At 33.5% G+C, this 25,199-nt stretch overlaps 1 protein-coding gene across 1 annotated transcript; it reads left to right on the top strand.

Annotated features, from left to right (window-relative positions):
* The first annotated feature begins 12,665 nt into the window (after positions 1-12,665).
* On the top strand, positions 12,666-15,870 carry LOC127091630 (multicopper oxidase LPR2). Its single transcript, XM_051030317.1, has 4 exons — positions 12,666-13,069; positions 13,681-15,138; positions 15,232-15,320; positions 15,413-15,870. Exons 1-3 carry the CDS (start codon positions 12,830-12,832, stop codon positions 15,283-15,285), a joined length of 1,752 nt encoding a protein of 583 aa, XP_050886274.1. The 5' UTR covers positions 12,666-12,829; the 3' UTR covers positions 15,286-15,320; positions 15,413-15,870.
* The last annotated feature ends 9,329 nt before the right edge of the window (positions 15,871-25,199 follow it).

Below are 25,199 nucleotides of genomic sequence, written 5' to 3'. Positions count from 1 at the left end.
TTCAAGTAAATACTATCTTCAAGTAAAACAAATGGTTTGCAACTCAAAGAAATAATGTTTTAAGAAAAAAATTTATTTAACTTGTACACATGATCTACACATGATCTGAAACACTATGATCAATAAATCTTTTTGGTTGTTCAATAAAAAATTCTTAATTAAGATAGTCATTCAGAAAAACACTTTTAAAATAATCTGAATTTACACATGCAAGACTTTTCAAGTAGAAATTTGATGGACTTAAGTCTAACAACTATAGAAAATGTCTCATCAAAATCTACTCCTTATATTTGAGGGTGCCCTTCAACAACTAACATTTCATTGCTCCTTGTCACATTACCACTTTCATCAGATTTTTTCTTGTAAATCTATTTGGAACCAACGACATTCACATCTTCAGGTCTTTGGAACTAATTCACATTATCAAAACTGCATGTTTCAGATTTTTAACAAGTGATTTAAGCTCTGAGGAAGGTGGTTGTTCAATGGACGATGTGGTTGGGGCAGTCAGGATGTCGAGAGCTTCAGCTGCATAAACAGCTTCATCTACAACTTCATCTGTAGGAAAAATGTCAACCTACAAAGCATCATCAATCTCAACACAAACAGAACAAAGGTTAGTGTCGGTACATGAATCGTAAGAGTACGTATCATCAAAGTCAAACAATGATGGAAAATCAGCTCAAAACTCAGAATAAGTATCATCAACTAGCTCATAAAGCAATTCAATATGAAAAATATAATGTTGTTTCATGGGATGTTTTATAGCATCCAAAATGTTGAATTTTGCAATAATATCCCCAAACTCCATGAACATTGTTCCATCATCAACATTAATTTTGGTTTTTATAGTTTTCATAAATGGTGTGCCTAAAATGATGGGCGTCCTGCTTGACTTAGTTTCTCCTTCCATGTTCAGAGTGTAAAAATGTGATGGAAAAATCAAGTCATTAACTTGAACAAGGACATCCTTCATTACTCCGACAGGGAGGGCGTTACTCATGTTCGTCAGCTGAATGGTTAGACTTGTATTTTGTAAAGGACCAAGATCAATATTTTTATAAACAGAAGTAGGCATAACATTAATGGAAGCTCCTAAATCTAACATAAAATTTTCGAATTTACTATCCCCAATCGTACAAGAAATAGCAAAAGTTCCTGGATCTTTCAACTTTTGGGGCATGGCCTAAGTGAAAGCTGAGACATTTTGCTCAATGAGAGATGATGCTAATACAAGTTGTTGATTCTAAGTGTTGGCAGCAATTTTGGTAAAACAAAGAGTGTTCACAAGATGTCATGTGTGATGTCTTAACATGAGATATCCTATGTACCTGCTGGAATTCAAGAACATGTGCAAGCAGGATTGTTTCAGAATGCCACATACAATGACAAGGCTTCTGATATTGGTTGTACCTGCTGGAGCTTAAATGGAAGACATGTTCATGCAGGATTGTTTCAGATGACATACACAATGTCATGGCATCTGATATGGCTATACCTGCTAAAAGCTATAAAAGGAATTATTGGATTATGCAGGATTTTTCCAGGATGTCAGACCCGATGTCATGATATCCTGTACACAGAACATTCAGTATGAATGTCTGGTGTTTTATGATTGCACAATTAATGGCAATCTGTGTATGATTGAAGATATGGCTAGCTGGCGCATTCAATCATGGATTACAACCAGATTTACTTATTTTCCAAGGAGATCTATACAGTTGTTATAAAAAGATTTGATTGGAAAATAGATTTAGGGTTTTCAAGATGTCCAAGCCCAGCTGAGAGCTTCTATAAAAAGGGACTTAGAAAACCTGTTTGAACACACAACCAAGACTGAGCGAAATATAGAGAGAGAGCTAGGGTTTGTGTTTGTTTAGTCGTAAGACTTGTAGGTCATTCAAGTCATCCATTGATGATTGAATTTGACTAATTTGTGGTTGTAATTTGTCACTCTAAAGCTGTTAAGCAAGAGTGTGTGTCTGCTTGATCAAAGCTGTGAAGCAAGATCAAGTGTGTGTCTTCTTGATCAAAGTTGTGAAGCAAGATCAAGAGTGTGTCTTCTTGATTGAAACTGTGAAGTAAAATCAAGAGTTTGTAATTGAAAAGTATTTTCTTTTCACAAGGGATTGTTGTTTAACATCACTGGTGTGTGATTGTAAGGGAAGTGAGTGGGTTCTCATATCTAAGAGTGCTTAGGTAGAAGTTGCACGGGTAGAGATTAGGTGAGAAAGACTGTAACTTGTTGAAGTGTACGAATAGTCTTTGAACTAATTCTATTTTAGTGAATTTCCTTCCTGGCTTGGTAGCCCCCAGACGTAGGTGAGTTGCACCGAACTGGGTTAACAACTACTTGTGTTATTCGCTTTACCATTCTGTTTTTATCTTATCCATTGTGTGTTAGCAGATATCAGTGTCGTAACATTACCTTCGACATCTTATATCTGATACCAGAATTTCACAAGTTTGAGCCGAACGAGGGCTGAAACATTTTACTCAATGAGAGATGATGCTAATACAAGTTTGAGCCGAACGAGGGCTGAAACATTTCTTCCCATATTAACTCTCTCATTTCCCTTCAATCTCCTCCTGTGACTGCATAAGTTTTTCAGGAATTTGGCTTATACTTTGGAATTTGCTTAATCACATCAAAAAGTGAAATGTTTACTGCCACCTTCATGAATATGTCCAATATCTCCTTATCGTTATCTTCCTCATCCATATTTTTATTTTTCACTACTCTTTGCGAGAAAGGAAGTGGTGGTACATACTCTTTCTATTTCTCAGTATCAACAACAACTTCTGATTCAGGATTAAGTATGGGTTTAACAACTTTGTTACTTTTTTGGGGGGATGGTTCAACCGATTCAACACTTTTTCTCGATCTCAAGGAAATTTCACTCACATCAGGGCCTTTTGGATTCACTATTGTTTGGGCAGGTAATTGGTTGGATCCTTGAGCTTGCATGACATTCATTGAAGTGGCAAGTTGTTCAATTTATGTATGAAAATTTTGAATACTATAATCTATTTGTTTATAAAATTTGAGATTTTGTACAACCATTTTCTTGATAAGATCCAATGATGAAGGCCCGAAAGGTGTAGAGGTTGTTACTTGTGGAGTGTTTTGTAGTGGTGGCAGTGGTAGCGTCAACTGTTGTTGACTAGATTGTTGTATGGATGGATTCCCATACTGAAGGTTTGGATGGTTTCTTCGATTGGGATGGTACCTGTTAGTGGAGGTCATGAATGGTGTACCTATACTGGTTGTTACTCTGGGGATTGTAAATGGTTGTTGCATATGCTTCAGGCAAATCAGTAATTACACCCTTCTGCAAGATAGGACATGTATTTGTTGGGTGTTCAGGAGAGGTACAAATTCCACACAACCTTTCTGTTTGAGTTTTTCCTATTGCCAATTGTGTCACCAATGAAGTAAGTTCATCAATTTTGGTTTCTAAAGCCTTGTTGGAAGAAAAATCTTGAATCTCATGCACTCCTTTTGTCAGAACCACATAGTTGTTTCTGGTTGTGAATTGTTCTGAGTTGAGTGACATGTTTTCAATTAAGGTTTTGGTTGCAGTTGGGGTCTTATCAACATGTGCTCCTCCACTAGCAGCATCCAAAATATTTTTGTCCATAGGTAGTAATCCCTCATAAAAGTACTGGATTAATAACTGCTCAAAAATCTGGTGTTGAGGACAACTAAACAATAACTACTTGAATCTCTCCTAGTATTCGACCAATGATTATGTGTCAACTTGTCTAATATCACATATTTCTTTTTTGATCGAAGCAGATCTTAAAGCATGGAAAATATCTCTACGAAGACTTTCTTCAGATCATTTCAGCTTGTAACAGAACTCGGTTAAAGGTAGTATAATCAATCTTTTCCAACACCTTGCAATGAGAATGAAAAGGATTTGAGCTTGACATGATCTTCGGTGATTCCTTGAGGTCTCAATGGTGTAGAACACACAACCTATAATTCTTTCAGATGCTTATGTGAATCCTCGCCTGCAAGACCACTAAACATTGGCAACAAGTCATATTTCAATTCAAAAGGTGCAATAACTTCAGGATACTCAATACAAAGTGAATTATAATTCACATCTGGTGCAACAAGCTCTCCTAAAGTTCTTTGTTCAACCATGTTATGATAATTAAACTCAAAATCATAATCAAACAAATTATGAGAGAACATAGAATCAGAATCACTATCGTTAACGGATGCACTAGTACTAGCCAGATTGACTTTACGACGTGCGTGAAAAGTTATTTCACTTCAGGATCAAAATCAAACAAATCCAAACAGCCAGATCTAGTACTCATGCACTATAAGTCAGCAATACAACAAATATGAAAATACCAACAATATCCCCAATGAGAAAAGCAATTGAAAAAATGAAAAACGATTAAAATAAAATAAAAAAAATATGAAATTATCACCAAAAATCAAAATAAGACTCCATAATTTTTTTCGATTTTTTTTTAAAATATGAGACCGATAAATAAAAAAATTTAAAAAACAAGGAATTTGGAGGTTTTACGGTGGTGTCCCGTAAAAAATTTGGTTCAGACTCGATTTTTCAGAAAATCGGGTTTTTGATGCTAGATTGCAAATTGGCCAATACAACAAGAACGCAAGGGACAGAATGCACGAACGCAATACCTATGACTCTAATATTGGTTAAAATCAACAAAGAGTCCCTGACAACAACGTCAATTTGATATAACATCGCACACGGGTGTGTCATATCCTAAATTCTACCCCCGATTTTTTTCACTTGCATTAGCATAACAAAGGTTGTTTCATCTTATCATGCATTTTTTCAATCAAAAACATTCGTCAGGAGTTTAGACGAAAAGTTAGGAGTTCTGACATTTTTATCTAGTCTTGATGACATTTATTCATTCTTCTATTAATCAAGAAGTCAAAAGAATTGTCTTCTCAATTTCAGTACATCGTCCATTCCATTGCATCATGTTTCACAGGTCCAGAGAGTGACAATAAAGAGTATTGTCGTCATCTGAATCTTTGTAGGATTTTAACTATAATTAGGAATCATAAGCAAATGGTCCAAGAGCGATTCATTTGCATTTGATCGTTTATTCATAATTTATCGATCAATAATTCAATGCATTCACAAGATATATGCATTTACTACTCATCACAGCCTGCATTTCGTTCCGCATAACACCTAAAATATCAACCAGAATAAATTTTCGGATTTACAGACAAATCGGTTAAATCATTTTCAAATGTACGCAGAATTAGCAGGCAAAAAATTTTAAAATAGAACTGGCAGACGTCAGTATTGTTAATCTACGGTTCGCGTAGTTTAGCCCGGCGTGCTTGTTTTATTTTTCGACTATTTTTTCAGTCGTATTTTGATCAGCCCGGGCTGTTTAACCGGTCATTTTCCACTTCCAAATTTGATCAAAACTTGTCTGATTCCAGAAGTTTATTTCACGTTGATCATTTTAGTACATTCATTTTATTTTTTCGAGCATTTTTACACCCGATTTTTATTTATTTTGAACCCTTTTATTTTTTATTCCTTTGTCAGTGTTCAAAATGAAAAAACAGAATTTTCTATATTTTTGTTTCGATTTAATTTTGATTATTTAGATTAGTTTAATTTTATTTAATTTTTAACTAGTTTAATCTCTCTTATCTCTTAAAATATCTTCAAAGGGGCAATTTTTGCATTAATTATAATTGTGAACCCTAAATGTACCGGTATATAAGCTTAAGTGCTTGATCAATTCAGACTGATCAATTGTTACTCTCCACTTCTAATTCACAAAATCAAAATTGAAAACAAAACAAAAGTGAGAAATTCCTTGGATTTTCTCAGAAGTCAATAACGTCATCCCATCTTCATTTGGATCTTTCTCTCGCTACGAAAAAAAAGAAGTAACAACAAAAAAGAAAAGAAATGTCACAAAGTCATTTCTCCTCCATGTTTATCTATATAATATAAAAATATGATCTAATTTTTTTCTTTTTTTTTTCTAATGACATTTTCATTAATCTCTTGTCCTTTTGTTTTACTTTGTTTTTGTTATTAAAGTTATTAATTACTTTCTTTTCCAATACCATACCAACATGATTTGGATGTGTCTTTATGATGCTTTTCATGTGATGATGTTCGGAGTGATTTATCAAAGTTGTTATTGTTGTATGAAAAAACAGTAAGTGATGCTCTTTCTTTTTCTTTTCTTTATTTTATTTTATTATATTTATGTTAGTTTTATTATTATTATTATTATTAATATTATTAATATTATTATTATTATTATTATTATTATTATTTATTATTATTAATATTAGTATGTATTTTAATTTTAGTATTATTATTGTTATTCATTATTATTGTCACCATTATTATTATTGTTATTATTATTATTATTCTTAATTATTAACTATTATTATTATTATTATATTATTATTATTATTATTATTATTATTATTATTGATTATTATTATTATATATTACTATTATTATTTTTATTTACTAACTATTATTATTATTATAACTATTATTATTATTATTATGATTATTCTTAGTATTATCATTATCACTAACTATTATTTTTATTATTAACTATTTATTATTGATATTAGTTATTATTATTATTGTCATTATTATTATTATTATTATTATTAATTATTATTATTATTATTATTATTATTATTATTGATCATTATTGTAATTATTAATTATTATTACTATTATTATTGTTTATTCTTATTCTTATTATTATTTATTGATTAAATTTATTATTTTGATTATTTTAAATTGTTAAATAAAAAAATTGATTAATTGTCCCATCAGTTTTCATATGCGTCGCGATTTCGGAATTAAAATTTAATTTAACTTCAAAAACTGCTCGAACGCATAAATTATATTGATCGATCACAGATAGAGCGATTCTTAAATGAATCATTTTACGATTGCTTAACATAACGTTGAATTCATTAGTTTGATTATCATTTTATTTTATCTTTAAAAAAATATTGTTTAAATCATCAAGTTGTTGGATTTTCAGATGCGTTACAATTTCATAGCTAAAAGTTCAATTTAACTTCAGAAACTGCTTAAACGCATATAGTTTATTGATCGGCCTCAGATAGAGTGATCCATACATGGATCACTTTACGATTGCTTAACACAGCGCTAAATTCAGTAGTTTAAAACTTCGATTTATTTTTGGTCCATCGGCCTTCTCCTGGGCCTTCTTACAATGAGATTGTTGTCTATTCACAATTGTTTGTTGAACATGTCGCCTTAAGGTTGAAGAGAATGAAATCGTTTTTGAGATGACATTGAACATGGTGCAGCCAAAAAATATACTTGCAACTTTGAATATATCAAATATCAGGCAAGTATACAATGTTTTTGCCCGAAACTATGGGTGTTAAAAAATGAAGTAGCCCAATCAAAAATCACTAAATGAACCTAACCAAACCAAAAACAGCAAAAATCACTAAATGAACCTAACCAAACCAAAAACAGCAAAAGTCATATTTGATTCGGATGTGTTTGGATCATTTTATGACAAAACTGTGCGGTTTTGTTTGATTTACGGTTTATATTTTGAAATCAGACTAAACCAAACCAAACTGTGTTATTTACAACCCATTTATGTAACCCTCAAGTCCAAACCCATTATTGAGCATGTTTATCATCTTAGCCCAACTTTCCAAGGGAACAAGCATCAGAACCTTAAAGTTACGAATGGAAGTAAGGAAACTTAAGGTTACGATCATAACAGATAAGAATGCAAAGAAAAATTGAATGTAGAAGAAGACAAAGTGTCATTTATGGGTCAGAAACCGCCAAATGCGGCCTATTGTCCACCTCTAAAATACATTTACATACTTACAATTTATTTGTGACAATATTTTTGTTTAACAAATTGTTTATTGATTAATTTATAGAATAATTAGTCTTTACAGTTATATATTGATATTTTAAGATAACTTTTCTTTAAAAGATATATGTAATTTGTAAATCTGATTTACTTTTGTTTGTGTTTGCATCATGACTCAAAAAGTTAATAATTTTTTTTAACTATGTATTTGTAACTTTCTTCAAAATAAAATATTAAAGTAGTTACATTTTAAAAATTATAGCAAAATGATAAATAATGTAATTTTTATATCAATTTTAAATATCAATTAAATGCAATTGCCTAATTCTTTTCAATTAATATGTAGTTTTTTAAATTATTTTCATACTAATAATGTAGTTTTTTAAATTCTTGCTTTAGTTGACAGCTAAGAAAATGTTGACATCCACATCTAGACTATTCAATTTTGTTATTTAAAAAATTATTTTGAAATTATATCTATCTATAACTCATCCGGTAACTCTTTACTGCATATATATAATCATGATCAAATAACAGGAAAATGTTAAATTTAGTAAATAACACATCCGATAACTCTTTACTGTATATTTGCATAACAAAATTCACAGTTGAATTGAAAGATATTATCATATAGATCATCTCTATAAAATTTAACATTAATAGAGAATCATTAGATATGTTAAAGCAAGTTGTCAAAATTAACGATTTTATTAAAGTTTTGTAAGAGATTAATATTTGTGTATCTTGTAGACATATCAAATGATTTTTAATTGATGTTAAATTTTATATAAATGATCATATATGATAATAACATTCAATTCAACGATGATTTTTTTTGTACTGATGTGTGCTAAAGAGTTATTGAATGTGTCATGTTATTAAGTTTGACACATTGATGTCATTTGACCCTGATATATATATATATATATATATATATATATATATATATATATATATATATATATATATATATATATATATTAATAAAAATATATTAAAATATTAAATTATATATTTAGAAAAAATCCATAATAAAAAGAAAATTTTGTGAATGCATAGTAACAAGATGTTTCACATGCATTAAAATGATTAAATAAATTTAATAATTGCCTAATATTGACCAATTTTCTTTCTACAAATACCTTTTCCATTTTCCAAGTTCATTTGCTAGTCACAAATTTACAATCACAAACCAAAGCAATATGTTAAAGAGATTCGTTGAATACATATTCAACGAATCACGTTTCAAGTTAGTAATTGTGAAGAAAGATTATTAATCGTTCGATTCAATTCCTGTGTTTTGAATTCTAACTACAAAATCTCTCTCTCTCTCTCTCTCTCTCTCTCTCTTTCTCTCTCTCTCTCTTTGAGTAAATTAATGTTAGTCAATTTTTGAAAAATGGTTGAAACTAAATTATATTTTGACCTGATTATTTTTTGCCATAACTTTAGTTCCGTAAGTCTAAATAAGGTGTCGTTGGAAGCATTAGAAAATTAACGCGCAAAGCTACCTCATGGTAGTGTCCTGTAAGATAAGTTGATGTGTGGATGTATGTGAATATATGTGTGAACTGCATGTATAATTGTGTGAATTAGTATACATGATTGCTGGTGAATTGATGAGATGAGTAGTTTGGAGTGAGAACTATTAGTGATGCATTGAATGCATGATTTTTTTATAGTCAGATTGTATTCATTGTATGATGTTGTTGTTACGTGATTGTTTACAATCAGATGTGGGCATGTATTCATTTGTTATGTTGTTGTTATTGCATTGTTACATGTCATGCATCATATGTTTTCGTGTTATGAAAGAGGTGAGTCACGATTTCATATACTGGGACCAGTGATTTGTCCTAAGCTCAGATGTTATGGCTTGGAGCTCAAATGTTAGGGCTCAGGGTTCAGATGTTGGGACCTGGTTCATATGAAGAACCATTTGTTGAGTCGGTGCCGCATGCATATAAAGTTGAGTTGCGAGTACAGTTCAGATAGGAGATCGTGACGAGCATGAATTGAGTCAATATTGCATTACATTACAAATTGGTTATGCAAATAAGATTTTTGAGTGTTGTTGAATACTCTTGTATGGGTTTGTGTGATTTAGAATGTGATGAATAACATTGTGACTGGTGATTGATTGTGATGTGGGTGAAATAAAAATACATGTTATTGTGGTGCATGTTTAATATGCTATGATTTGTGAAGTGTGAATCTACCCTGATTGTTTTCTGCACCGATTATTATTTGAACTTATTCTCACCCTCTTTTATGTTGTTGTGTCTATGATCCTCTAGAGTACATATAATCAGGTACTTGAGTAGGAGCTTGATGTAGAGGATAACATCGTGCCTCTTTAGTTGCTTGTTTAAGTCACTCTGATATGTAACATGAGGGGAACAAGTTGTTCTTTTATTATGATTATGTTGCATATTTTTTCATTTATTTTGATGTTAAACCACTTTTCAAACTAATAATGTTGTTAACGCTTTTAATGCTAAGTATTTTATAATTTTCGCTGCTTATCAAATGATTTAATTTTTAATTATGTGGTTCATGTATGTTTTGTTGATGTTTGAGTAGCATCCTACTGAAAGGATTCATGTATCATGCATGTTTTATTTAATTATTTGTCGAATCGGGATTTAGGGTGCTACATAATACATCCTGAAACCATGCCTTTTTATGTTGTGGTAGATCTAAAATCTTCCTAATGTGGTTTATACTATTTATCGTTTCACGAAACTGTAAAAAAAATACAACAACATTAGTAAATTCAATTACTATAAAAATGGATGTAATGTATAATTAGTTAAACATTTATGCTACCTCTCATTCTCACGCATGCTTAGCAGCATGGTCTGCATAGAGAGGAAGTAAGGAGGTGTCATAGGGTCTACTAGAAAATTATCAGGAACAAGAGTAACATTAGCAGCGGGTTCCTCTTGTTGGACTTCAGGGGCTATATAGGAACCAAGGGAAACGCGCCTCCTAGAAGACGACGCCAGAGACACGTGAGCTCCGGAAGTTGATGCTTCCAGATAAATGAAGTCACACTAATTTGTGCTGTGAGGGTCTGACCTTCTCCCTACGAATCGATGCTTCCAGATAAATGAAGTCACACCAATTTGTGTTGTGAGGGCCTGACCTTCTCCCTACGAATCGATGCATGTTGGGCCACTCGATCAGTGTCTCAATCTGTCCAGGTTTTTAGACATTGTACCTTTAATAAAACAATAAATCATAGCAAAATCAAAATGCTGCAGGAAAACAGAAAAATAAAATCCAATAAAATTCGGAGATACATCTCCATAACACAGGAAAGGAAAATGATGAAGATGCATCTCCGTAAAAAGTCATGATGGTAGAAAATGCAAAAAGACCCTATGATGCCCTAAACACCAACAAATGTGAACGCATTACTATATAAGCTACCTATTTTGAATGTAACTACAATCTAATGCATCTTAAACAACCTATTTTACCTAATACATGCATTACAACTAATAAAAAGAAAATGAGAAACTTACCGATTGAGAGTTGTTGTGTGAAAGCTTGAATAAAGTGAAATGGAATGTCTTCAGATTGATTGTATAAGGTATAAGTAGTGTTGGAGCTTGAAAAATGACCTGTTGATCTTTGCTCACGAGCTTTTTGAAGTGTTTTTGAAAGTTTTGGCGTGTATATGAATTAAAACTCATCCGGAGATACATCGCCGTAAAAATCACCGAGCATAAGAGATTGAGATTTGAAATAAGGGTTATTAAAGAGATGCACCTCCGAATTCACCATAATACAGATACATATATGCATCTCCTGAAATATTTTTGGAAAAATGGGATGACTCACTCACAAAAGTGTTAATCGTGTGTAATATGAGTGCGTCTGAAGATGCATCTCATAAATTTAAAGGTGTTTGTGATTTTTCATTATGGTAAAGTAACTCCCCTTATTAAATTGGACGAAAAATACGTCTTTAAATTTAAACTTATATCATTTATGAATTTGAACCTACCAAATCCGACGTATTGTCCATCCTTAAAGTACATTATACATACTTATAATTTATTTGTGGCACAAAAATTTTTGTTTAATAAATTGTTTATTGATTAACTTGTAAAACAATTAGTCTTTACAATTTTATATTGATATTTTAAGGTGACTATTTTCTTTAAAAGATATATATAATTTCTAAATCTGATTATTTTGTTTGTTTTTGACTCAAAAAATTATTTTTTTTTTGTTTTAAATTATGTATTTGTAACTTTTTTCAAAATAAAATATTAATGTAGTTACTTTTTAAAAGTTATAGCAAAATGATAAAATAAATTTTTTTTAGACCTATCTTTAATATACTATTTTACATTTATTTGAATTTGTTTCTGAAAACAATTCCATAGTTGATTAAATTCCATATTTTGTTTAATTTAACTACTGACAGTATAATAAAGTAGTTAACATTATAAAATTTCTTAAAATTTCTCAACATTTACCAATTTATGTTAAATGCAATTGTCTAATTATTTTCATATTAATAGTGTAATTTTCTAAATTCTTGCGTTAGTGGACAGCTAAGAAAATGTTGACTTCTAACCTCTAGAATGTATGGAAAATAAATTAAAATATTAAAATGGAAAAATATATTAAAATATTAAATTGTATATTTAAAACAATTCCATAATAAAAAGAAAATAATAAAGGGAAATTTGTAAATGCATACCAACAAGACGTTCCACATGCATTAAAATGATTAAATAGATTTATTAACTGCAAAATATTGACCAATTTTCTTTCTATAAATTACCTTTTTCATTTTCCAACCCTCATTTGCTAGAGTCACAATCCAACGCAATCAGCGAATCAGATTCAATTACCGTGTTTTCAATTTCAACTACAAAACCCTTCTCTCTCTTTCTGAGCAAACAATTTCAAGTTACAAGGTGTAGCTATGGAGAAAACACTGCTCTTGAAACTCCTCACATTTTCAGCACTTTTATTATGTTCAATTACCTCATCATCGTCATCACCATCATCATCATCAATAGATACGCTCAAACTGGTAAATGCGTCGAAGCTTGAAATATTTGTTGATGAGCTTCCGGATATGCCAAAAATCTATGGCTACGACGTTGTAGATGGCGTCCCCAAATCAAAGTCTCTCAAGATTGGCATGTTCAAGAAAAAATGGGTATGTGCTGTTTTTTATTATTGTTATTTAATTCATTAAATCTCTTTTTTTAAAGTAATTTCTTTATTAATCCCTCGAATCCAGAATCTCTTTACTTAAATTTGTTTTTGTGCTAAAGTTTTTTCATGTGAATATCCGCCTTTTAAATTGTCTTCTGTTTTTATCGATAATTGCCAACACTAACACTAGACCAACAAAGTTCATGTATTTTAGCTCTAACTTTCTTCTTTCTCATCTTGATAGCAGTAGACGATAGTCCTTGTTTGTAGATATTTTTTTGTGTGTAGTTTTACATGGTTCACATGATTATTGATAATACAAAGTTTTTTATTTTTAAATTATTTCCTCCCAACTTTCTAAGTGTCATCCACTCAGCCAATGACAGTGATAGTGATAACTCATTTTCCACTTTGGAGCATTATTTAATTTTCTACTCACTTTGTTGTCATAGTCTTAGTCTTGGATTAATTAATTTCAACATTCAACAGTTTCAAAGGATTTTAGCCATTATGAACATTAAATAGTATTCATATGAATTTATTATATGTCATTTCGAATTTATTTGACTTTATGAAATCTAATATGCACCACAACTTTTATTTTATTTGCAGAAATTCCACAGAGATCTTCCTCCAACAACCGTTTACGCTTACGGATTAAGCAAACGCAAAGCAACCGTACCTGGTCCAACTATCGAAGCTCTCCACAGAATCGACACCCATGTGACGTGGCAAAATCAACTCCCTCCGAATCACATACTTCCCTGGGACCCAACGATCCCCACCGCATTGACCAAAACTACACACGGAATCCCCACCGTGGTCCATCTCCACGGCGGAATCCACCATTCAGAAAGCGACGGAAACGCCAACTCATGGTTCACCTCTAGATACAAAATCAAGGGACCCACTTGGACAAATAAAACCTATCTCTATTCAAATAATCAACACCCTGGAAATTTATGGTATCATGATCACGCTATGGGTTTGACTAGAGTCAACCTTCTCGCTGGCTTAATCGGGTCCTACATCATACGCCACCCGAAGATCGAATCTCCATTAGGATTACCTCACGGTGACGAATACGATCGACCGTTGGTTTTATTCGATCGCAGCTTCAAAACCGACGGTTCGATTTACATGAACTCTACCGGAAACAACCCTTCGATTCATCCACAGTGGCAACCGGAGTATTTCGGCGACGCCATTATCGTTAACGGAAAAGCTTGGCCGAGTTTAACTGTACGACGTCGTAAGTATAGATTTCGTATAATCAACGCAAGTAACGCTAGATTTTTTAGATTGTTCTTCACCAACGGTTTAAGATTGGTACACGTGGGATCTGATTCTGCTTATATTAGAAAACCAGCTGCAAGTAATAAAACTCTTGTGGGGCCATCTGAGATCACAGATTTTATCGTTGATTTTTCTAAATCAGAGAGTAATGTAGCTATTCTAGCTAATGATGCACCTTATCCTTACCCATCCGGTGATCCGGTTGATGAATTAACCGGTAAGGTTATGAAATTTACGATATTACCGGATAAAGAACTTGACACGTCACGGATACCGAAAAAGCTTGTGGAGTATCCGGTTGCTGATTTATCCAGTGTGTCGCAGACACGGTACATTGCTATGTACGAGTACACGAGTAATATCGATGAACCCACTCATTTGTATCTGAATGGTAAACCTTATGATGCGCCGGTTACGGAAACTCCGAAGGCGGGGTCCACTGAAGTGTGGTATGTGATTAACTTGACGGATGATAATCATCCACTTCATATTCATTTGGGTTTGTTTAAGGTGTTGGATCAGACGGAGCTCGTGAAATCTGATGAATTCAAGGATTGTATGACGAAAATCAACGATGCTGTTAAGTGCCACGTGGATGAGCATGCACGTGGGAAGAAAGTAGCGGTGCCTAACTATGAGAAAGGGTGGAAGAACGTGTTTAAGATGAGACCTGGGTTTGTTACTAAGATTGTTGTGAGGTTTGGTTACATACACACCAATACATCGTATGAGTTTGATGCAACCGCAGGACCTGGCTACGCGTATCATTGTCATGTAAGTTCTTATTTATTCTTAACAAAAATATATTTGTATTTTGATATTGCATTGCAATGCATGTTACATTGATACATTGTCATTTTTATGCAGATATTGGACCATGAAGACAATGCTATGATGAGACCGTTGAAGATCGTTAAGTGAAGCTTCTCTCCAAGGAGAGCCAACAATGGTAACATGTGAGTATAGGAATAGGACTATAGGTTTCATTTGTTTCTTATGTTTTACCTGACTTAATGATTTCAGCTCACGGGTTTATTTTGTATCGTAGGAAAATGACATGCATGTAACATGATGCGTTAATCATGCAGTTGATTTCTTGTGACCACTCAGAAGCATAGGTGATTCACATCAAAATAATACATATACAGGAAATTGTATAATAGTTGTCCAAAATTGTGCACTTTGTTGATTCATGAACATTAGTAAGGAAGTTTTCACTATATAGTTGAATAAAATAATAAAATGTAGTGAGATTAAATGTATTGGCTTTTGTGATGAATTTGGGACATAGCATAAGCAAAATTATGTACGGTCCTTATGGGAACTAATATTCCTTAATTAGAATAGAGTGATTCATAAGTTCCACGTGGATTCGGATTTTATGATGGTGATCAAATAATTTTAGGAGGGTTGTCAATCCATAAACTGTTGTATTTTTTAGATGTAAGTGTTGAAGAAGTAGATATAACTTTAATAATATTAATCGAGTGAGATTACTTTCTGTCATTACAATATGAGAATGCAATGCTTTTATATAAGTCTTATAGTTTGATAGAAATTTTATATAAAAATAAGGATTAAAAACTATAATAACCGGTTACACTTATTCAACTTTTTTTATTATTAAATTTAACTAAATTAAGCTTTTTATTTGTAATAAAGACTTATTTTTAGTAAATATGTCAACAAATTTCTCTCCTTAAACTGAAATGCTCATTAAACATACAGTTTAATTCTCAAGTGGTTGTACTCCCAGTAGCCTCCTAAGTTTCACAAATTGATATGATTTCAATGGCTTTGTCACAATGTTTGTAATTTGTTCTTATGTTCCACAGAAAACCAACTTTACAACTCCCTAATTTGAAAGATCGCATAAGTAATGATATTTGACATCAATGTGTTTAGTCCTCCGATGCATCACGAGGTTTTTAGAGAGTTTGATTGATGAACTATTATCACAAAGAATATTAATACATTCACAATTTTCATCTTCAATTTGTTCAAGAACCCATATCATCCAAACACAATGACAAGCACATGAGGTTGTCGCTACATATTCAACTTCAGTAGAGGATAATGTAATGATGGCTTGTTCGAACTCCAACAAACTGTTGCCTTACTTAGTAGAAACATATACCCTGAAGTAATCTTTATGTCATCTATATTTCTTGCATAATCACTGTCAGGATATGCCAAAAGCTTCGACGTAATCCTTCTTCTATAAAATAAGCCAAAATCTAAAGTACCTCTTAAGTACCTCAAGGCTCTTTTAGCAATTTGCATGCGTTCCTCCTTTGGATTAACCATGTAATGTGAAATCAAACACACTACGTACATCATATCTGGGTGCATAGTTGCAAGATACATCAGACTACCTACCAATTGCTTGTATAAAGTTGAATAAACATATTCTCCACCTTCTCTTGACAACATAGTTCCAAGAACTATTGGATTTTTTTGATAGAGTTGCAATTCCACATATTGAATCTTTCCAAAACTTATCTTGCATATTTCTTTTGGCATAATTGAATTCCCCTTGCATTTTGACTTACTTCAACTCCAAGGAAGAACCTCATTTTACCAAGGTTTGTCATCTCAAACTCTTTCATCATGGACTACTTAAATATTGCACACAGTTCTTCATTATTCCCCGTATATATCAAATCATCAACATAAATACTTACTATGATTTTTTCTCTCTTTTCTCTCACTACGCCAAAAACTGGAATAGACAGCGCACCTTAGAGGGCGCTTTCTTAAAGAAGCGCACTCTAAAGTGAAGAGAAAAATAAGGAGGAATAGACAGCGCACTTTAGAGGACGCTTTTGTAACAAAGCGCCCTCTAAAGTGAAGCGAAAAAATAATGAGGAAATGGAGGGACACCAATAGAGGGCGCGTTTATGAAAGCGCCCTCTAAGGATACCCTTAGAGGGCGCTTTTAAAAAAGCGCTCTCTAAGTCCATGTACATTTCCAGTTTATAAAGCGCTTTTAGAAAGCCTTAGAGAGCGCTTTTAGAAGCGCCCTCTTAGGCCCTCTTTAGAGGACGCTTTTTTTACACAAGCGCCCTCTAAGGTCCCCTTTATTAAACATTAAAATTATAACATATATACTGCATGTCTCTTTATTTCTCCTCTCTATATGCTATTTCGTTTACGTAACTGGGTTTTCTCTCTACTGCGATTACTCTCTACTGCGATTACTCTCGTCCTCCGTTCGTTCTCCCTCCCTCACCGTCGTCGTGGCCGTCGCCTTTTTCTGCTGCTGCGTTCACGTTCACTGAGTTATCTGCGTCCACCGTCGCTGTTCACTTTCTTCTCCATCGTTACCGTCACCTTGAAGGTATTTCTCTTCTCCATCGTTACCGTTCACTTTCTTCAGGTGTTTGATTAGGGCATTTTATAAACTGAGTTTTACATTTTATGCATTATGTTGATTAATGTTGTTTAGGGAAAACGAGCACTATATGGTGTTCATGAGCACCTTGTTGTAAGGTTTTTTATTTCTGATTGAAAACTGATGTCATTTGGAGTGTGTTTGAGCTTGTGCTTGGAAGTTTGATGATTATGGATGCAAGTTTGTTCATGTTCCAAACACCATAAGTCTGCATTGGTCTTTTGTATGCAGTAGGTGTGTGTGAGTTTGTATTCAATAATGATGAAAAAAAGAGAGAGTTTAGATTGTTGTAACATGAGAGAAATGGAAGGTATATGAATGTGTTTTTTGTGTAGCTTCACGAATATGGTCATTGTCTTACTTGGATCTTATTGAATCATTTCTATATTACAGATAAAATGGCTAACCAAGACGATACCCATGACGCGAGTGGATCACGTAACAATGTTGAAAAAGAAATCAAACGAGGATTGACTGTTATGAAGTCAATCATTCGTGCAAGAGACAAGGGTGAAAAATTCGAAGTACATTGGAGTGCTAAAGACCAACTAATTGAGCCTAACGGTTCAATGTTGGCAAGTTACATTGGTTCCCTTGTTCGACAACATATTCCGATTACATGTGATAATTGGAGAAGTCCGGAATTGAAGGTTGGCAAAGAAAAAATATGGTCCGAGATACAGGTACTTACCATATATTATTATATGTTTTTTTTGTTGACTATTTGTTGACCATATATTGTTATAATATTACTTATAATAACACACTCCATTTGTATGTTTTTTAGAGATCCTTTCACATCGATGAAAGCCGGCAAAAATATTGTATTCAATTGGCCAGAAAAAGACTCCGAGGATTTCGATCCTTTTTGTCCAACAAATTTCTCAAGGATGAGGAAGGAAACTTTGTTGAAGCATAACGACCAATGAAGTATGCGGAGATTATTTCAGCCGAAGAATGGGATAACTTTGTCGCCAAACGAAGAAACGAAAAATTCCATGTAATGTCTATTAATTATGGTATTATACAATTGTTAAGTTACTTGGTTCTAATATGCCTTAAACTTTTTTATCCAGGAAGTAAGCGACAAAAATCGGAAAAGGGCATCAAAACCCGCGTATCCGTACAAAAAAGGGCGTACGGGATATGCACGGTTACAACAAAGAATTGTGAGTATATTCAAATGCTATGAGCTTATACATTGTCACAATATGTTATAATTGATGATCTTATAATCTGATTCAATTTGTAGCTAGCCGAGGAGAAAAGTGACGCAACATCTCTTCCGGAGCACGTATTGTGGAAGGCTGCTCGGGTTGGGAAGGATGGGGCTGTCGTTGAAGCGGTTCAAAATGTTTATGACGAATGTGTAAGTATATGTAACATTATTTCTTTAATTATATCGAAAATTTTGTTAGACATATAATTCATTTTTAATCTCCTCTAATAATATTTCAGGAGACTTTATCCCAAACCTTACCTTCAACCGAGGTCCAGGATTGCAGGAGCGTACTTAGTCGAGTACTAAATGTTCCTGAGTATTCCGGTCGTGTGAGGGGTAAGGGTTTTGGTGTGACTCCATCGTCATTTTATAAAAAACCAAAAACAAAAAATCCTACCAACAAAGAGGTGATGGAGACCTTGGCGGAGTTAAGGGCACAAGTACTCGAACTGCAAAAGGAGAATGCAAGGTATAGAGAGGAAATGTGCGGTTCCGAGGCAAAAGATACTAGTGACCGAGCTAGTATCAATTGTCAACCGAAATTTCCCGAGGTAATTATATATGTTATTATGAAATTAAAATAGCACTTTTTTACTTGACACATATACACGTTAACAATAACATTTATTATTGGTTTAGGGCATTACACCTTGTCAGCTGTATCTATCGTCACCAACTTATCGCATAGTTGGCAAGGGAAAAGTGCACAACACTTCGGGTGAATTACTTCACCATAATCCCCTCCCGGTGGGATATATGAAAGTTTCGGTTGACCTTGTATTAGATACCGACGCGCTTCTACCATTACCTGACGTTGTTTCAGAGACAACGTTGATGCGAGATGCAGTCGGATCCTTTGTTGGATGGCCGTCAGATCTAATTTTCCCAGATGCCGAGGTATATATGTTCTAAATGATTATGAATATTTAGTATTCACATTTCAATTCAGCTACAACTATGATATTTAATCAATCCTTATTACATGGTAATGTTAGACTCCTACAAGACCCACACATAAAGCTGGTAAAGGGATTTCAAGACGCATCGAGTCGGTTGCATCTCAAAAAGAGGTACAAATATATATACCCATTGAATTATATACGCAACGATTCTGTTGCATCACAAAAAGTCATGATTTAATTTATATGAATTTTTAGGTTCCCGGTCGAAAGTTGAAAAAAGCTGGTAAGGATATTCCAACGACGTCCGGGACAAAATCTCAAATTATGATGCGTCTTGAGAAAATGGTGGAAGAGTCCGATATTATGCACGACGCCATCCGTAGTGTAGATTTTGATGAAGGTGTTTTTGGAATTGCTCATTCCGAAATAATTGCAAAGGAGGACATGCAACAACTTTTTGAACACGAAGAATTGGGCATCGCTGTCATTCATACATACATATGGTACTCCGATCAATCTATTATTTACTTAGTTGAACAATTTATTTACACATTTCAATGAGTAGTCTAATGTTTATTATGTTTCTATTTAAGGTATATGTATGTAACATTGATGCGGGGAACTGAATTGTGTAACCGATTCAATTTTATTGCTACTTCCCGTATCAACACAACGTTTATAACGAAAAATCCAACATCCGTAAAGAATGAACTAGTCGATAGATTCATGGCGGCCGGCGATAATACTACACCCAGTTTGTATTTTTTACCGTTTAATTCTGGCAACGGGTTAGATTTTCTTTCTAATAATTTCATTCTAATCTATGTATATCTTTTACGTAGAAAATTTTCATGCATCTAAATTTTTGTTTTATTTTACAGTGGTCACTGGGTGTTGGTTGCTATGGATCTTTCGAGACTAATGGTGTATTATCTCGATTCGTTATCGGGTGATTGGAGTAAATATCCGAGTATGAAGAAGACGGTTGACGCGTAAGTGAAATTCCCCTAAATATTCGTGTGTATTTGTATATTTAATTATGTCTGTCAGATTGATCTCAATATACGTTTTTATTTTGTTAGGGCAATACTAAAATTTAGATCGAAAAAGAATTACCGTAATAGGAAGGACATTACCTGGGTCAGAGTTCAGGTATATATTAAGTATCTTATTTTTGCTTATAATAGTGTTTGTTTTTTTGCTTATAATAGTGTTTGTAAGAAATTAACTATATATATATTGTTTGTTTTTCTGTGTAGTGTCCTCAGCAAAACAATTCGGTCGATTGCGGATTTTTTGTATTGAGATTTATGAGAGATATCATTGCGTTGAATCGTATAGACATCCCAAAAATGGTATGGAATAATAACTTAGGGTTTATTTTAATATTATCGGATATTTCATCTAATTTGTTACTAAATCATGAATATGTTTTATTCTCTTAATTGTAGTACTTTGAGGAATACAAATCTTACTCAAGAGCTCATTTGGATGAAATGAAGGATGAATTGTGTCAATTCATTGTTGATCAAAGAATCATATAGCTAGGTTGTATATTGTTGTACATATATGTATGGAATGTTGTTGTTGTATGCTGTTGTTGTATATATGTTGTATATTGTTGTTGTACTTTTACTAAATCATGAATATGTTGTTGTATATTGTTGATCAAAGAATCATATATTAATGTTGTATATATGGAGGATTAATGTTGTATATAAATGGATTCATGTTGTATATATCAATGGATTAATGGTGTATAACATTGGATTAAAGGATGAAATCAATATGAATTTTACACTTTTGCAGCATGCGAACAGGTTCCCAATTAAATATCCACTGTTTTTTAAACAAATTTTTTTAAAATAACTAATACTTTAGAGGGCGCTTTCTGTAGGAAGCGCCCTCTAAACACTTTACATTGACAACTTTAGAGGGCGCTTTGTCCAGAAAGCGCCCTCTAAACACTTTACATTGACAACTTTAGAGGCGCGCTTTGTCCAGAAAGCGCCCTCTAAGGTGTCCCTTTATGGACCACTCCAGAGGGCGCTTTTTTCTGAAAGCGCACTATAATGTGGCCCTTAAAGGGCCACTTTAGACAGCGCTTTCTCCAGGAAAACAAAGCGCTGTCTTTACCTATGCCAGCGCCACTTTAGAGGGCGCTCAAAAGCGCTGTTATAGGCCAAAATAAGCGCCCTCTTTTCCCTTATTTGGCGTAGTGTCTTAATGAATAAAGTATGGCCATGTTTACTCTTTGTAAATCCTTCTCGCTGGAAGTAACTATCGATTCTGTTAAACCATGTTCTTGGTGTCTGCTTTAGGTCATATAAGGCTTTGTTCAGCCTATATACATTTTCTTCCTCTCTGTGTTTAATGAAGCCCTCAGGTTGATCCACATATACCTCTTCCTTCAATTCTCCACACAAGAAAACACTTTTCGCATCCAATTGGTACACACTCCATCCTTTTTATGTTGTCACAGCCAATAAAATTTGAATTGTGTCCCATCGTGCAACGAGAGCATATACTTCATTATAGTTCACCCCTTTTGTCTGTGTATGCCCTTTTGCAACAAGTCGAGCTTTATACTTATCAACATTGCCTTTTTTATTCAATTTGGTTTTGTAAATCCATTTCACTCCAGTTTTCTTAACTTGTGTTGGTAGATTCACTAACTCCCATCTCAATGGCATATATTTCACGTTTCATGGCTTCTATCCATTTACATCATTCATAGATTCCTTATCATTTGAGGGATCATCATTTGACGTGAAAAAAACTATTTCAGGCTCTTGTTCTTCTTCAGAGAGACCTTCCCAACTTTTGTAATCTTGCAGCCTACTAGGTGCTCTTCTCTCTCTTATTGGTTGTTCCTTATGTTACTGCTCTTCATGTTGTTGTTCCTTATTTTGTAATGTATGCTCATGGTTTCCAGTATTACTCACCTTTGTTTCTATATCTAATTCTTCATCAGAATCCTCCATGTCACTACCATCGTTACCCCAATCAAGAGTAATTTCTTTTTCTTCTTCTGAATTTACTTTCCAATTACAATTTTCTTCTTCTTCAAATATGACATCCCTGCTTACTATGATTTTCTTTAATATTGGATCATACAACTGGTAAGCCTTTGATTCATCACTCACTCTAATTAAGATACTTTACAACTTCTATCATCAAGTTTAGTTCTATTATGCTCAGGTATATGTATGTGTGCAATGGATCCAAATACCCTAAAATAGTCAACTATAGGTTTAAGTCCACTCAATCTTTCTTATGGTAACATTTCCTTTACTGCTTTGGTAAGGCTTCTGTTAATCACATGATTTGTCTACTTCGCAACTTCTGCCCATAAGGTCTTTGGCACCTCTTTCTCAATAAGTAAGCAACATACCATATTCATAATTGTTCGATTTCTTTGGCTACCCCATTTTGTTCTGGTGTGAAAACAACTATTAATTTTCATTTAATTCCATTCTCTAGGAAGAAATGATTGAACTTGTTTGAGGTGAATTCTTCTCCCTTATCTGTTTGTAAACAACATATATATTTCTAAGATTCTTTCTCAACTAGATTCTTGAAGCACTTGAATATCTCAAATGTTTCATCTTTTTCCACAAGAAAATAAATCCAATTTTTATGAGAGTAGTCATCTACAAACACTAGCAAATATCTTTTACCACTATGAGAGATTAGAGTGGTTAGACCATACAGATCTGGATGCACCAATTCAATTTTTTCTTATGCTCTCCAATTACTTTTATTTGGTATTTTGTCTCGGTGTTACTTGCCAATATTACACACTTCACAAACCCCCACAGTTTCCTTGAACATTGGTAGGCCCTTCACCATTTGTTTCTTCTGCATAGCAACAATGAACTTATTATTTACATGCTCGTACCTTTTGCACAACATGTGTTTACAAGTTTTTGAAAGCAAAGTGTGAAAAGGTTTAGGACAAAGAGGGTATGGACAATGGAATGTAAAACTTCTTAGAAAGGTTCACCTCTTGAAATCATATAGAAGATGGTTCAAGTGTGTCCTTAGGAATGAGGCAACAAAACAAGTAAGCAACATAAAAGCAAGGTGATACCGGATGCCATCAATGGACTTATACCAATCTCACAAACAAAAGCGGATATCGGATACCAATAAATGGTTTTACACCAATCTCCTAAAGCCAAACGATGATACCGGAAGCCAATAGATGGTCTTACTCCAATCTCACAAAGGCAAAACAAAACAAAAGAGTGGATATCAGATGCCAACACATGGTCTTACTCTAATCTCCCAAAAGAAACAAAATATGGATGTCAGGTGCCAATCTATCTGGGCTTATACCAACCTCCAAAGGATGATCATAGGAGTACAAATGCCAACAACATGGTCTTACAATTGTATCCTCACATAGCAAACACAAACAAGAAAGTGGATGTCAGACGCCAATCTATCTGGGCTTACTCTGATCTCCAACAGATGATCATGGGAGTACAAATGCCAACAACATGGTCTTACAATTGCATCCTCACATACAACAAACAAATAAGAAGTACAAGGCTAAGAGGATATGAGTGACCAAATGAAATGGTCTTACACTCTATCCCTTCCAAATCATAGGAACAATGGCCAAAGAACATGGTCTTACAATTGTCCTCAATGGGCAAACACAAATGTGTCACAAAGATATGCAATGATGATCATGCACTAATGAACAACCAATGATAATAAATGTACAATGTATGCAAGCAAACATATACATATGAAGTAATCAATCAAACAAACATTTAGCACACTCTATAACCAAACAATTAGGCTTGATCAAAGGGTTAGACTTAAAAGTCAACTGGAATAGGGTCAATGGTGCTCTTAACCTTGACATTGAGAGCCAAGGTGAAGCAGATGAAAGGATATGAGGGGTGTGCCTCATCACTCTTATCCCTGGTCAGGGAGAGCATTGAATATAAGAAGGTGGGGGAGTTCAGAAAGATGGAACTCTCTCCCCAAAGTATAAACTCAATAGATCTTGGGTTTTACTCAACATGCGTCAAACACAAGTAGTGTGAGCAATGTGAGTGACTCACAGAATAGTAGGAGATAGGCTACATATCTCTTTTGTCTACCAATTGCCTTATTAAAAGGACTTCACCTGCTTGGGGACAAAAAATAAACAAGCACACACATTGCCTCTTAAGGAGGACTTCAGACAGGTGCCTGGCTAAATAACAAGCCAGGTCTTCCAGACTACATGGAGACAAGAGAGTCTACCTCAATGCAAATGCTATCAAGCAAAGCAATGCAAGTTCTCAAAGAACTATTA

This window comes from Lathyrus oleraceus, chromosome 6 (assembly GCF_024323335.1).
Source record: "Lathyrus oleraceus cultivar Zhongwan6 chromosome 6, CAAS_Psat_ZW6_1.0, whole genome shotgun sequence".
Lineage (NCBI taxonomy): Eukaryota > Viridiplantae > Streptophyta > Magnoliopsida > Fabales > Fabaceae > Lathyrus > Lathyrus oleraceus.
The sequence above is the reverse complement of the archived record's forward strand: the minus strand, read 5'-3'. Positions and strand labels throughout refer to the sequence as shown.

Excerpts from the sequence above, each read along its gene's own strand:
- LOC127091630 (XM_051030317.1), top strand. The coding sequence starts at position 12,830 with ATGGAGAAAACACTGCTCTTGAAACTCCTCACATTTTCAGCACTTTTA. Across the intron at positions 13,070-13,680 it reads GCATGTTCAAGAAAAAATGG|AAATTCCACAGAGATCTTCC; the intron begins GTATGTGCTGTT and ends TTTTATTTGCAG. Across the intron at positions 15,139-15,231 it reads GCTACGCGTATCATTGTCAT|ATATTGGACCATGAAGACAA; the intron begins GTAAGTTCTTAT and ends ATTTTTATGCAG.